The following is a 15,547-nucleotide window of genomic DNA, read 5'->3' as shown; positions in this document are numbered from 1 at the left end:
ATCCCCAGGTCAAACTGTTTTGATTTTCTTCAGGGAGAATATAAAATCTTAATAACATTCAGTGCCTCTGTCACGCTTAACACCATCTTTCCTTTCTGCTTCTTCTGGTGCAGAAGGGTACCTATTAGCCACCTGTGTGACCCTCTCCCTTTCTGTCTCGCCCCCACCCTCCAATTCTTTCTCCCACTTGTCTGCAGTACCTGGCTTCTGGAGTTGGAGTACTTCAAGAACCTTTTGACAGATTTCTTTGGGGAATGAACACAAGTTTTTATAACTACATTTTTAAAAACCTCTCATTTCCTTGTTACAAGAGATCAGAAAAAACAACAAAAACACTGAAGGTGACGTCACTATAAGAAGAGTTCACAGGCAGGGTAAAAACATCATTTCTCCCTTTAATCATCCCTTTGTGCCTGGTGAACCCATAACTCACCCCACATGCAGTAAAACACTGGCGTTCCGCATACCAGAGCCTCCTTGTAATATGGTGGGAGGGTAAAGTTTCAGACTCTTATCTCCTGCCTTCAATCATAGTTTCACTTTTCTAATCTCATGAGACTATTTTCCAAAAACAGGCAGCATATAATTTCTCACCTGGTAATCTCCTGCTGTAGCTGTAAAACTGAAGGCACATAAAACACCACTCCAAAATAGACAGTAGGTTCCAATGCATATTTATCCAGTTGCTTCTTCAAAGGTTTCTCCAAATCTACCCATCGGCGCTGATTTTGCTTGTTGTAGTACCAGAGGCTGAAGTAAGTGACCTGGAAAGACAGAAGGTCACTGAAGGAGGCAGTAACGCACAAAAAGATTCCAATGACTTCAACTGTACCAGTCTATGACCTGGGACCAAGTGGCAGCAGTCTCCTATTGCCTCTCTCCTCAGAAAGGGACAACAGCAAGACCTAATGGGACAAAAACTTATCTCTAGATAACTTGTATTCAGGAATTGGTGGCAAGAGTCAATTGCAGATTGTTTCTTCAACTCTGAAAAAAGGAAACACATTTATGGCTATGTATCAGCATGCAGTGGGTCCTATGTCATGTCACAAACAGGCTTTAAGGACAACAAAAATTACTAAAAAACATTATGCTTAGTGTTTTGATTACCAAACTATCAAATTTATCATAATTAATATTTTAAAAGAAGCATAACTGGGGTTCTACCCAGGAGAACACTGACAAAATAGGGCTAACCCAACTTTTCACTAGTCACAAATTTGGCTTCTGTAAACAAATTATATAAATTGAAATTTTAGCAATATAGAAAAGCTGCAACTGTCCCAAGATTAGATAGAAATTTAATGGGACCATAATGCTTTAAATTAAAGTTTAATGTGGAAAACAAATTCTGAATTAATGAGCAAAATGTGAAAGTGAATTCTATCACACATAAACACACACATAGGAAAAGCTGTACCTAACACAATAAAATAACAAGTATTAGCATTTAGATTTCACTGATTGTGTAATGAAACTGTCAAGTTAAATCAGTAAATAGTAGCCCTGGGCCTGATCAACCTGAAAGCGTACTAAGACACTTAAGAGTTGAATGGCAGCCTCAGACCACTGCTAGTGCTTACCTCAAAATCAATTTACAGATCAAAGCCATTGGAAAAAAATCACACCTTCACTGCTTAAAACTCCAGAGCAAGACTGTCAACTAGAACTTTGTGCAAAGGTGGACATGTACCGTACCTACACTATCCAATAAAGCAGCCAATACCCACAAGTGGCTACTTAGTACTTCAAACATGGTTAGACCTCTGAGGAACTATATTTTTAGTGTTATTTAATTTTACTTTGCTTGAGTTAAATAGCTGCTATCATACTACATAGTATAGCTTTAGAGCAACAAGAAAACCTAGAATACTCAGGTTATTTCTCTGATCTGTAATCCTCATTCAAATAAAAAAATGAAATTTTGCCCATGCCTGTAATCCCAGTGGCCTGTGAGGCTTAGGCAGAGGATACCAAGTTCAAAGCCAGCCTCAGCAATTTAGTGAGACCCTGTCTCAAAATAAAAAATAAAAAGGGCTGAGGATGTGGCTCAGTGGTTAAGTGCCTCTGGGTGCAATCCCTGGTACCAAAAAAAAAAAAAAAAGATTTTTTTTAATTTGCTGGGGGAAAGATTATACAAACATACCCTTAATATTTATTTTTTCTTAAAATGTCCTACAAAGGAATTATCTTTTCTATCAGTCTAATCAAATAAATTCTACAAGAAAGAGGAATATGAACATTGTCCCTTTATACAAACACACTCCTAGAATACTTCAGGAATATAGTAAATTTGGTTTAATTATAAAAAAATGAATATTCTCTTGCTTCTTGGTTGCCACCTCAGGCATCACATATGAATAGAATATCCTGAACATTACAATGCACCAGGTTTTCTTCCATGAACTGTAGAGATACTGTAAATCAAATCACTGCCACTAACTTTCAAGTGGAAACTTCAATCTGTTAAACTCCAAAGCCAGTATTATCTCCAAGTATTTTCCCTCAGCCACCAAAAAGCTACTAAATTCCCAGGTAATTCTTTTTTTTTTTTTCTTTAGAGAGAGAATTTTAATATTTATTTTTTAGTTTTCGGCAGACATAACATCTTTATTTGTATGTGCTGCTGAGGATCGAACCCGGGCCGTACACATGCCAGGCGAGCGCTACCGCTTGAGCCACATCCCCAGCCCTCCCAGGTAATTCTTGCACAATTAGTTTGAAAAGCACTGCAGTGTACATCACCGTCTTCAGCATTATGCAGGAGAAACTCACGCAAATGACACCCTATGCTCGAAAAGCTGCACGGAAATCACATTACCATAACCAAAAGTACAAGTCCTACTAATTATTTTCCAAGGTTGTGATTATGATTATAAATGATCACATGTTATTTGTACGGATAGAATATGTATCACATTAATAGAAACAACTACTGTTCCTTCTATGAGGAAAATGTGCTCATGAGAAAAGGCTTGATGCTCAGAAGTTCAAAGTTCTGGGTTTAATTTCCAGTAGGCACTGGCTAGCTATGAATTGGAAAAGTCCATCAGTCCAATTCAGTTTTCATACATAAAACAAGGTGATACCTCTCTCAGAACTCCATCATGAAGACTAGGTGGCAAAAAATACATGAATACATTTTGCTATAGAAAACTAGTGTATTTTTAAGAGATTATTTAGTTTCACTCATTTGGCCAAATACCTACAAAATCAATCGACTCCTCCCTCCCAAACTTTTTTAACTGTACTTATGTATTGTATGGGGTTTTATTTGATTGGTTTTTTTAGTACTTTAGCGATTGAACCACAGGTGCTTAACTGGGCCACATTCCCTGGCCTTTTTATGTTTTATTCTGAGACAAGGTCTCCCTAAATTGCTTAGGGTCTCACTAATTGCCTTCCAAGTAGCTGGGATTATAGGTATTCACCACCATGCTTCACCATATGTTTTGTGTTCCATCTTAGCACTTAAGTTTTGGACTGAACTTACCATGGTAGGTCAATAATGCATAACACTGTTATGCACTTAATCCACAAACATTTATTTTTTTTCCATAAACACAAAGGCCTTGACAATAGGCCCAGGATAAGAATCCCATAGGATCAAAAATTGTTTGGGCTCAGCGCGGTGCTGTGTGCCTATAATCAAAGTGGTTCAGGAAGCTGAGGCAGGAGGACTGTGAGTTCAAAGCTAGCTTCAGTGAAAGCGAGGCACTAAGCAACTTAGTGAGACTCTGTGTTTCTAAATAAAACACTAAACAGGGCTGGGGATGTGGCTCAGTGGTCAAGTGCCCCAGAGTTCAATCCCCAGTACTCACTCTAGAAAAAAAAAAAAAAAAACTGCTTTGGTCAAAATAGAATGTCATCGCTTTTATTCAAAATTAAAAGGTCTTCAACAGGGGTTTATGGCTCAGCAGTAGAGCACTTGCCTAGCATGTGCGAAATGCTAGGTTTGATCCTCAGCACCACATACAAATAAATAAATAAAATAAATATAGTTTAAAACAAGATCTTAAACATACTTTGTATAATTACTTTTTCCTTTTAATACAGTTGGACTTGGTTCAAATAAAAAACATTTTAAGAGGATTATAAAACTATACATTTATTGTGTAATTTGTGGTTGTGTCATTCATGAACAGAGTGTTAACGACCAAAAAATATCTACTTAATAATCTGTAACATTCTAAACTAAGGTATGTTTTAAAAGAAAAACTCTTAAAATGTGCTTAGTTTACTTTAGCAATACATCAATTACTCATGCAACAGATGGATAGAAAATCAAATTCACAGACAGATATATTTGTGAAATTGCATCATTAATTCTTCACAAACTTTACATTTTAGAAAGAAGTAGCAATGACTTTAATTGTGCAATTAAAAAGAATGGTGGGGTTAGCCAATTATTTCTTGATAAGCGATTTTAAATATGAGAGTCTAAGATTTGGGACATTTGAACGTTCAACCATTTTATACTGTAGTAAAGTATTTTCTGAGGCACTTGCCCTTTTGTTCAAGTTCTATCTCAAAAAGAAGTTAATGCCAGACATGGTTGTACACACCTATAATCTCAACAACCGAAGAGGCTGAGGCAAGAAGATCAGAAGTTCAAGGCCAGCCTTAAGCAGGCCCTAAGCAACTTACTGAGACCCTGTCTCAAAATAAAAAGGGCACGGGATGTGGTACAGTAAAGCATCCTTGGGTTAAATTCCTGATACCAAAAAAAGAAGTTAATTTGGGTTGGAAGTGTTCCTCAGTGGGAGAATGCTTCCTCATCTAGGAGGTGCAAGGCCCTTGGGCTCAGTCCCTACCATCTCACACCACACACACACACACACACACACACACACGTCATTGTTAGCCAAAATCAAATTCATATCTTGTTAAATACTTCCATATTTTTAAAATCACTACTAGAAATGTTTATACACAGGTAACAAAATTTCACATTATAGTCTTTGAATTCAATACTTTCTTAGATTTCTATACATACTTAATCAAGTAGCAATATCTGATTCCATGAGATTTTATGACTAAGGCATCATTTGTTTTTGGGATGAGTAGGCAGAGTCTGAATGTAAAATACTGTGATTAAATTCTCATCAGGCAGCCTGGCATAGTGGCACACACCTATAATCCCAATGGCTCGGGAGGCTGAGGTAGGAGGATTGCAAGTTCAAAGCCAGCCTCAGCAACTTGGCAAGGCCCCAAGCAACCCAGTGAGACTCTGCCTCAAAATAAAACATAAAAAGGGTTGTGGATGTGGCTCAGTGGTTAAGCAACCCTGGGTTCAATCCCCATACCAAAAAAAAAAAAAAAAGAAAATTCTCACCAGGCAAATAATTTTCTGACTCTTTCTTGTTTGTCTTAGATAAAAATCTTTGAGAATCTGGGTAATTAACTTTCCAACTTAAAAAGGGGGATGTGGTGGGGATAAGGGTCAAAAAGAGAATACTTCCTAACACACTCTATTGGCCAGCATTACCCTAATACTAAAAGCAGACAACAGAAACCTACTAATAAACAAAACTATAAATATGTATGGATTGCAAAAATCATCAACAAATATTGGCAAACTGATTCATTTATAGGTACATTTATAGGATTCTATACCATAATCAAGTGGAATTCATCCAAGGAAGGCATAAAAAAACAACCAGTGAAATACTGCATACCATATTACTAACATAACAGAAAACCCACCTTGTCACATGATCATCTCAACTGATGCAGAAAAAGCACAAAACACAATACCCTTTCATGATAAAAATAAAAATCTAGAAAATTAGAAATGGGAAAGAGTTTCTTTTTTTAATATTTATTTTTTAATTAGACACAATAGTTTTATTTTGTTTATTTTTATGTTGTGCTGAGGATTGAAACCAGGGCCTCAAACACGCTAGGCAAGTGCTCTACCACTGAGCCACAACCCCAGCCCAGAAAAGAATTTCTTAATATTATGAAGGGCATTTATGAAATTCCAGAGTTAACATCATAGTCAATGGTGAAAGACCAAAAGCTTTTCCCCAAGGTCAGGTACAAGACAAGGATCCAATGTTCATTACTATTATTCAACACTGTACTGGAAATTGTTGCCAAAGCAATTAAGCAAGTAATAAAAGGCACCCAAACTGAAAAGGAGGTAAAATTATCTCCATATACAAGTGCACAGGTAGAAAATCTGTCTTGGGCTGGGGATGTGGCTCAAGTGGTAGTGCGCTGGCCTGGCATGCGAGAGGCACTGGGTTTGATCCTCAGCACCACATAAAGATAAAGGTATTGTGTCCACCTAAAAAACCAACAAATAAATATTTGAAAAGAAAATCTCTGTCTTACATAGAACATCACCCAAATTCCACCAAAAAAACTACTAAACAAAATAAACTCAACAAAGTTGAAGAGTTTTTCATAGAAATGAAAAAAAGCCAGTCTTCAAGTTCATAAGAAATGGCAAAGGATCCCAAATAATCAAAACAATACTGAAAAAGAAGAACAAAGAAGACTCATACTTCTTTATTTCAAAACTTACCACAAAGCTACAGAAATCAAAACAGTGTTGCCATGCAATGGTGGCATGCGCCTGTAATCTGAGTGACTCAGGAAGTTGAGGCAGGAGGACTGCAAGTTCGAGGTCAGCCTCGACAAATCAGTGAGGACCTAAGCAACTTAATGAGACCCTGTCTCAAAATTTAAGAAATCAATAAAAAATTAAAAGGGATGGACATGTAGCTCAGTGGTAAAGTACCCCTGGGGTCAAAAATAAAAAACCAGAGCAGGAAAGACGATATCAAGCAAGTAGGGCCAGGGTTGTGGCTCAGTGGCAGAGCGCTCACCCAGCACATGTGAGGCACTGGGTTCAATCCTCAGCATCACATAAAAATAAATAAACACTCAAGAAGCTGAAGCAGGAGCATTAAAAATTTGAAGCCAGCCTGGGCAACTTAACAAGGTCATGTCTCAAAATTAAAAATAAAAAGGACTGGGGGTGTTGCTCAGTGGTAGAGTACCCCTGGGTTTAATCCAAGTACTGGAAATAAAAAAAAAAGTAAGAAAAAACTGTAGAATAGGAGAAAATACTTGCAAATCATATATCTAATAAGAGTCTAGTATCTGAAATATATACAGAACTCTAAAAACAACAAAAGACAGACAACCCAATTTTAAAATAAGGATTTCAATTATTCTTTTTTTTTTTTTTTAATATTTATTTTTTAGTTCTCGGCGGACACAACATCTTTCTTTGTATGTGGTGCTGAGGATCGAACCCGGGCCGCACGCATGCCAGGCGAGCGCGCTACCGCTTGAGCCACATCCCCAGCCCCTCAATTATTCTTGACAGAGGACACACAAACGGTGAAGAAGCACATGCAAAGATACAAATCATTGTTCACAGGGAAATGCAACCCAGAACCTGATATACCACCTTGCACCCACTAGAATACCGATGAGAAAGGAGTGTTTGTCTAGCATGTGCAAGGGCCTGGGTTGAAACCCCAATACTGCAAAAAAAGAAAAGACCATGAGTGTTGGTGAGGATGTGAAGAAATTGAAAACCTTAAGTATTGCTAATGGAAGATGGTTCAGCTATTGTGGAAAAGTTTCGTGGATCCTTAAAAAGTTAAACACTGAATCATCAAAAAATCCAACAATTTCACTCAGAGGTATATACTGAAAATAGGTCCTCAAATATATATGTACTCATGTTTGTAGCAGGACTATTTTCGATACCATCAGCAGACAAATGAAAAAACTAACTGTGCTATATACATAAAATGGAATATTCAGCCATTAAAAAAAAAAAAAGGATGAAGTACAGGTACATGCTACAAAATAAATGAAGCTCAAAAAATCATTATGCTAACCAAAAGAAACCAGACTCAAAAGCTTAGCTAGGCACAGTGGCTCATGCCTATAATCCCAGCAAGTAAGGAGGCTGAGGCAGGAGGATTTCAAGTTTGAGGCCAGCCTCAGGAACTTATCGAGGCCCAAGACAACTTAGCAAGACCCTGTCTCAAAATAAAAAATAAAAAGGGTGGAGTTGTGGTAGAGATAATTGTGCCTGCCATTTAAACTACAATAAAAACAAAAGTTAAACAGCATGTGGCTCCTTTTCAGAAAATATGGTTGACTAAGTTTAAATGAACTGACATTGACTTTGAGAACAAAATTATTTGATAACTGAGCTTTTGGTTCAGAGGAAAAGGTAGTTCACAAATTTGAGCTTGTCCAAAAGGTGCAAGTACTCCAAATCACAGTTCTTTAAGGAGACACCAGCTATTATAAGCAGATCCAAATCCTGACAGAATGTAAACCTTTTCCTAATTCCAAAATTATTTCTTGTCTATTTTAAGAGTCCTGTACTATTTTTAAAGCAGAGCAGAAAGACACAAATTAACTGGAGGGTTTTTTAAGCCACTGATGCACTGGGTTTGATAAAAATCCCATAAAAAATTGCAAATATAATTTTATCCTGATACCCTTCTTAGAGTAGGGTGAAATCAGAAGACTTTTCATCAGGAAAGAGAGAGGAGATAGTCCCAGATAAAGTCTATCCCGGGTAGAGATCATTTAACAAGGGTTGTTAAAGAGTATTAACCTAATTTGAGCCCTGAGCTTACCTCTACACCAAGCCTGTCATAAATAATGAAGTACTGTACTTCTTGCTTTTGACAGATAGCAGTGATCACAAAGCAAGTGGCTTTTATTCCTTTTCTGTTTAATTTTACTCCATGTTCTTCAATCCTTGATCAAATAATGAACTATCTATTTTATAGCCAAGACATATATATATAACACCATGACACTCACATATAAATAATACATATAAATAATCACATATAAATAATACTAAAATAAATAGAACTCAAAAAAAATAACAATCAAAAGTAATCTTGGGCTGGGGATGTGGCTCAAGCGGTAGCGTGCTCGCCTGGCATGTGCGGGGCACTGGGTTCGATCCTCAGCACCACATAAAAATAAAAAAATAAAATAAAATAAAGATGTTGTGTCCACCAAAAACTAAAAAATAAATATAAAAAAAAAAGTAATCTTGCTCTTCTACTTATACTGAATTTTATCAAACTAAAGTTCAAGGAAATTAATTCCTTCGGTGGCCAGATTTTTGTTACAGAATTTAGCTATCAGGAAAGGAGATAAATGAAGTCAGTTTCAGAGACTTAATGAAAGGCCCAAGGCATGAGATGGAATCACTACCTATACAAATGAACTGCTCATATCTTTTCTACTTACAGTCGTGGACAATGAGAAGCCATGACTCTGAAATACAGTAAGACAAAGACAGTTCTTTAAAAACTATATTCTTCTCAGGCTGGGGGGTGTGACTCGAAGATAGAACACATGCCCAGCATGTGTGAAGCCTTGGGTTCTGTCCCTAGCACAGCAAAAAGAAAAAAAAAAAAAGTGTGTTTGTATGTGTAACTGAAAAATGGACTAATGTCTTAGATTCATCTGAGCATTCAATAAATACTGATTCAACACCTACTGTGTGTCAATCACTATTCTGGGTACTAGAGATGCAGCACTGAATAAGACAACAAAATTCCAGCTCTCACAAAGCTTACATTTCTGTAGGTAAAGAGAAATAAGCAAAATATATGGTACACAAGATATTGAGAAGTGCTACAGAGAAAGACATTTGATTATAAGATTAAAGCAATATTAACATATTTTTAAAGAGTAAACTAGGAATAAGTAGGAAATTTTAATATACATAGACAAAATTTTACTTCCCAAAGACAGGCAGAGGCAAATGTGTTCTATGTACTACCATATAAAAGGTTTTTTTGTTTATGACCCACAAAACTAAGGATAAACCAGACCCTCTCATTCTTCAATCATTTCACTTAACCAGTTTGTTCTATTACTGGATAATTTCTTTTTCTTTTCTTTCTTTCATCTTTTTTTTTTTTTTTTGGGTAGTACTAGAGATTGGGATTGAACCCAGGCACACACTCTATACTACTGAGCAATGTTTCTAGATGTTGTAACTTAACACTATGCAAAAGTGAGAACTGAAAAGAATCTTTAGTAAAAACTGTTTATTTTTCCTCAGTCACTGTTTTGCAGGGGAAGGGCACTGTGGACTAAATCCAGGGGTGCTTTACCACTGAGCTACATCCCCAACCCAGCTCTTTCAAAAAAACAGTTTTTTGGGACAGGGTCTTGCTAAGTTGCCCAGGTTGGCCTTAAACTGGTGATCCTCCTGCCTCAGCCTCCAGAAATGCTGGGATTACAAGCATGAGCCATTGTGCCTGGCTGAGGGCCATTTCTTCTCAGTCCAACAAATGAATTAGAGATTTTCTCTGAATTAAAAATCTCATAAATTTGGGTCTCTCTGGGCTTGCCTGTTAGCTTGATTCACAAATGCCTAAATTTTAGGGCACTGGATATACAATAACTATTCTCTTTTTTAAAAAACTTTTTTTATAACTTTATTTTATTTACTTTTTTTTATTGTGGTGCTGAGGATTGAACCCAGGGCCGCATGCATGCTAGGCAAGTGCTCTACCACTGTGATACAGAAGTCAGTTAAATGTGAGATAGGACTAGCAATGTAGATCAGTGGCAGAGCAGTTATGTAAGTTAGTGTCTAAGTTAGTGCCTAAAGCACTAACTTACATAAGGCCCTGGTTTTAAACCTCAACACTGAAGAAAAAAAAAAAAAGAAAAGAAAAAGGTGAGATAGCCTTAGTCTAATTCAGTCCATCCCATGTTTATATCTCAGTTAATTCCTAGGGGGAAAAAATCTTTTTTTTTTTTTTTTTTGTGGTGGAGGGGGTATTGGGGATTGAACCCAGGGGTATTTTACCACTGAGTTACATCCCTAGCATTTTCTGTTATTTATTTTAAATTGCTAAAACTATCCTCAGACTTGCAACCCTCCTGCCTTACCCTCCTGAATCACTGGAGTTACAGGCATGCATCACTGCACATGGCTAGAAAAAAATTTCTTTTTTCTTTTTTGCAGGGTTGGGGGGTACCAGGGATTGAACTCATGGACATTCAATCACTGAGCCATACCCCCAGCCCTATTTTGTATGTTATTTAGACACAGGGTCTCACTGAGTTGCTTAGGGCCTCACTAAATTGCTGAAGCTGGCTTTGAACTAGCCAGCTTCAGCAATTTAGTGAGGCTTCAGTCTCAGCCTCCAGAGCCACTGGGATTACAGGCGTAAGCCTCCGGCCCTGGATCTCCAAGTTTTATCAAACTCAAATCTTAATTATTCCCTCTATCTTATCTCACCAAAGACAGTGAGTAACATGAACAATATTTCTAGATGTTGCAACTTAACACTATGGGGACTGAACCCAGGGGTGCTTTACCACTGAGCTACATCCCCCATCCCTTTTTATTTTTTTGAGACAGGATCTTATTAAGTTGCTAAGGATCTCACCAAGTTGAGACTGCCCTCTCAATCCTCCTGCCTCAACCTCTCATGTCACTAGGATTACAGGCGTGCATCACCACACTGGCCCCGAGAATCACTTTTGTCAGATTAAATTTATCGTTGTCTTGTACAACATAAAAACAGTTTTGATGCTGGGGGAAAAGGATAATAGGGAGATAAAGGGAATTAGAGGATTTTAGAAATCTAACTGAATATGGGTTGTAATGTATTTTAATAAAGAACCTAGTAAAGGTTGATTTCTATTGCCTGAAAGAATATTACTTAATGTTCTCCATTACCTTAAAGAGAATACAACAACCAGACACAGTGGCACATATCTTTAATCCCAGCAACATGGGAGATGGCAAGTTCGAGGTCAGCCTCAGCAATTTGTGACAGCCTCAGCAACTTAGCAAGACCCTGCCTCAAAATAAAGAAAGAAATAGGGATGTAGATCTCACTGTTAGAGTACCCCTGGATTCAGTACATAGTACCCTCCCAAAAGTTAAAAATTAAAATACAATATAGTATTGTTTTATTATATTTAAGATACTTTTATTAAATTTTTATTGTATTTTTATTACATTTAAAAATAACTTTTATGCTGGGCATGGTGGTGTACACCTGTAAATCTAGCTGAGGAGGCTGAGGCAGGAGGATCACGAGTTCAAAGACAGCCTCAGCAAAGCAAGGCACTAAGCAACTCAGTGAGACCCTGTTTCTGAATAAAATACAAAATATAGCTGGGGATGTGACTCAGAGGTCGAGTGCCCGAGTACAATTCCTGGTAACCCCCTCAGAAATTTTTTTTATTATATTTAAAAGTAGAAGAGGATGAGCTAGCCATGGACATGTATATACTATTAGCAAAACAGATATTATTCTATATCCAACTACTCTATATTCAAGAAATAGGATAATAAAAGTCTCAATTTAAAAAAAGGCAAATAAATAAGAGAATCACGAGCCAGGAATGGTGGTGTACACCTATATCTCAGCAACTGAGGAAGACTGTAAGCTCAAGGCAAGCCTCAGGAACTGAACAAGACCTATTTCAAAAGTAAAAAATAAAAGAACTGGGGATATAGCTCAGAGGTAAAGTACCCCTGCCTGAATTCAATACCCAGTACTAAAAACAAAAACAAACAAAAGCATCATGACCTGTAGAAGAAAAATTTGAAATGGAATAACAATTCCTAGTGGTCATATCCCCATGTCCATAATTCACACAGGGGAGCATGGAAACCCTCCAGTGATATGATGCTGTACCAGGTGTGAATGCACTTATATGCTTGTAGCTAACTGCAGTGATCCAGCTCATCAATAGAGGCAGCAAATATTCCAAAAGAATTCCTGATTCTACCATTTTTTTTTTTCCTTGCTTGAGTGTAGATTCTGCATCTGGAAGGCCCCAAATTCATCTAAGAGTAGTGCAACCAGATATTGCTTTGGAAAATCTCTCAGCAGGGAATTCTCTGGGGATGTATTTCATCAGCCTGATAATTCCAACTGTGCCAGGGAACAAGCTCACAAAAGGCTTCCCATCCAACAGTTGCTGCCTTGAACACCTGAGGGATTCCCATCAGTTTGGTGCTGGCCATGAGGACTCAAGTTCTTTCTTATGCTTATCTTTCTTTGCCTCAGGTGACTTCAAAAACATATTTTAAGCAGAATAGTAAATTATAAATAATAAAATTATAATAAGTGATATCAAATATCTCAAAAGTACTTAAAATTTCCATCAGATTTGGGAGGCCACACTGTAGGAGTTATCATTAAGGGCAAGGACACAATAACAGGCCACTTGTCACTTGCCAAAGGTTACATTCTGAGTACGCAGATCAAGGAGCCAGAACTATTCTCTAATTGTAGTTTCTGCCATATAATCACCAACAAGTTACTTAAGACCTTTGTGTCTCAGTTTATCCATCTGTAAAATGGAGATGACTTTTGTTGTGAAGAATAAAATACGCAAAACCATTTTAAGCACTTGGAAGACCACCTCACGCATTAAGTTCTCAAGCAATACTCATTTTTATTAGCACTGTTTTTAAGTCCCCTTAAACAGTATAAGATTTCATATTAGGGGGCTGGGGTTGTGGCTCAGAGGTAGAGCGCTTGCCTAGCATGCACGAGGTACTGGGTTCAATCCTCAGCACCACATAAACGTAAAATAAAGATATTGTGTACACCTAAAAAACTAAAAAATAAACATTTTTTTAAAAATTCATATTAGGTTTTAATAGAGGATGTTCTTCATGAATGGATTTGTCTTTGTTGACAGAAAATACCAATATTTGAATTGCTTTTCATTTAGAAAAATGGCAGTCCAATAGAAAAAGAGTGTGTTGTTGAGGAAAAAGTGCTCAACCAGGAGCTGAAAAACCCGAATACTAGTCTTGAGTTGTCACTAGTTGTATAGCAGTGTACAATGAAATATGTATTCTGGTGGTGCGTGACTGAAAACCATACAAATAGCAATGCACAATTTTAGATACACTCATCATTATTAATCACACTGCATACTTCTGTTATAACACTATAATGAATAATTCTCAAGTGTTCTTTCCTGAAGTCATTATCCAAACGTAAGTTCAACTTCAAAATACGTGCCAGCCTTTAAACTAGACAAGTCAAACTGTACTTGTCTAATCATCACCTGTGAGTACAAACTATAGGCGAACAAGAATTAAGGTTTTCTTCTGGAAAGAAAAGATATTATTGTGAATGTATTAATTCTCAGCAGTGTACTTCCAAATTTAATGGACTGACGTAATGATACGACCTCTCCAGTTGTTTTTGTCTGATCCATTTTTCCGATCTGTGTATTAATCCAATTAACAAATTTACATAATGAAAAGGGAAATGGAAATGGCAGAGTTGCCAGTTAACGAGTGTTTTTTTTTTAAATTTGTTGATGAACCTTTATTTTATTCACTTATTTTCATATGTGGTGCTGAGAATCGAATTTAGTGCCTCACACATGTGAGGCAAGTGTTCTACCACTGAGCCACAACCCCAGCCCTAATGAGTGTTTTATAGACTCTGCTCATCTTTGGTCCGTTCCATCATCAAGATGGTAGAAAGAAACAAGAAGTCAGGGCTGGGGGTTGTGGCTCAGAGGTAGAGTGCTCACCTAGCATGTGTGAGGCCCTAGGTTCGATCCTCAGCACCAAATATAAATAAAAATAAAGATCCATCAAAAACTAAGGACTTTTTTTTAAAAAAGAAAAAACAAAATGTCAATTACACTCAGTGTTAAATTAAACATATGTAAGGAGCTGGACACAGTGGCACACACCTATAATCCCAGCAACTCAGGAGACTGAGGCAAGAAGATTGCAAGTTCAAGCCAGCCTCAGCAACTTAGCAAGGCTCTAAGTAACTTAGCAAGACCCTATACCAAAATTTTTAAAATTTTAAAAAGAAGGTTGAGGATGTAGCTCAGTGGTAAAGCAACTCTGGATTCAATCCCTTGTACAAAAAAAAGAAAATATAAAACACCAAAAATAGGTGCTTGGCAAAATGGTCAGTATCCAATAAACAGTTATCTTTTGGAATTTTGAACCCAAATTCTTCTGCTACCAAAAGTCTACCTTTCACCAAAATCCCACACTGCCAACAGCAGCTGAATTTAATGGTACAAAGTTCAATCTGCTGAAAATGCACTTGACATTGAAATTAACTTGTCAAGTCAAAGTGTAAGCCTTCTAAATAACTAATATAAATGAGTCAACACAATTTGCTTTTAGAATCATAAAGAAAATGAGGCTTTGCCTCCTAGTATGAAATTACTCATGTATTTTCTTAGTCTGTTTGTTAAATCATATTCAAAATAACACAATTACTCTTATTTGTAAATTTAAACACTGCATACCTTCTAAGGCTTTCATTTGGGTAATCCACTATTTTAGAAAGTGGCACAAAAACCTGATAAGTTATCTTTACTACATGATAATTCTCATATAGAATTTGTGGCATGCAGTTTTTCCTAGTAAAATCTTAAATTGACTCTGGATATCCAATCAATGCATAAAAGATAAAGGAAATCTATGTGACATTTGTTTATAAATAAATTGCTGGAAAACTGAATAGGAAAATATTTGCTAGAATATTGTTTTAAAAATGTTGTTGAG

General features: G+C 36.9%; 1 protein-coding gene across 3 annotated transcripts in view; it reads right to left on the bottom strand.

Moving 5' to 3' along the window:
• Positions 1 to 15,547, bottom strand: part of Ptpn21 (protein tyrosine phosphatase non-receptor type 21) — a 76,532-nt gene that overhangs the window by 48,509 nt on the left and 12,476 nt on the right. For all 3 annotated transcript variants that reach the window (XM_046440706.2, XM_046440707.2, XM_046440708.2), the window contains exon 3: positions 595 to 764. In XM_046440706.2, coding sequence (XP_046296662.1) covers positions 595 to 764 — 170 coding nt within the window. The remainder of the gene's footprint in view (positions 1 to 594; positions 765 to 15,547) is intronic.

The sequence above is a fragment of the Marmota monax genome, unplaced genomic scaffold (genome assembly GCF_021218885.2).
Source record: "Marmota monax isolate L192 unplaced genomic scaffold, Marmota_monax_Labrador192_F-V1.1 WCK01_AAM20220418_F8-fsc00017, whole genome shotgun sequence".
NCBI classification, from domain to species: Eukaryota; Metazoa; Chordata; class Mammalia; order Rodentia; family Sciuridae; genus Marmota; species Marmota monax.
This window is presented reverse-complemented; position numbering and strand designations above follow the sequence as displayed.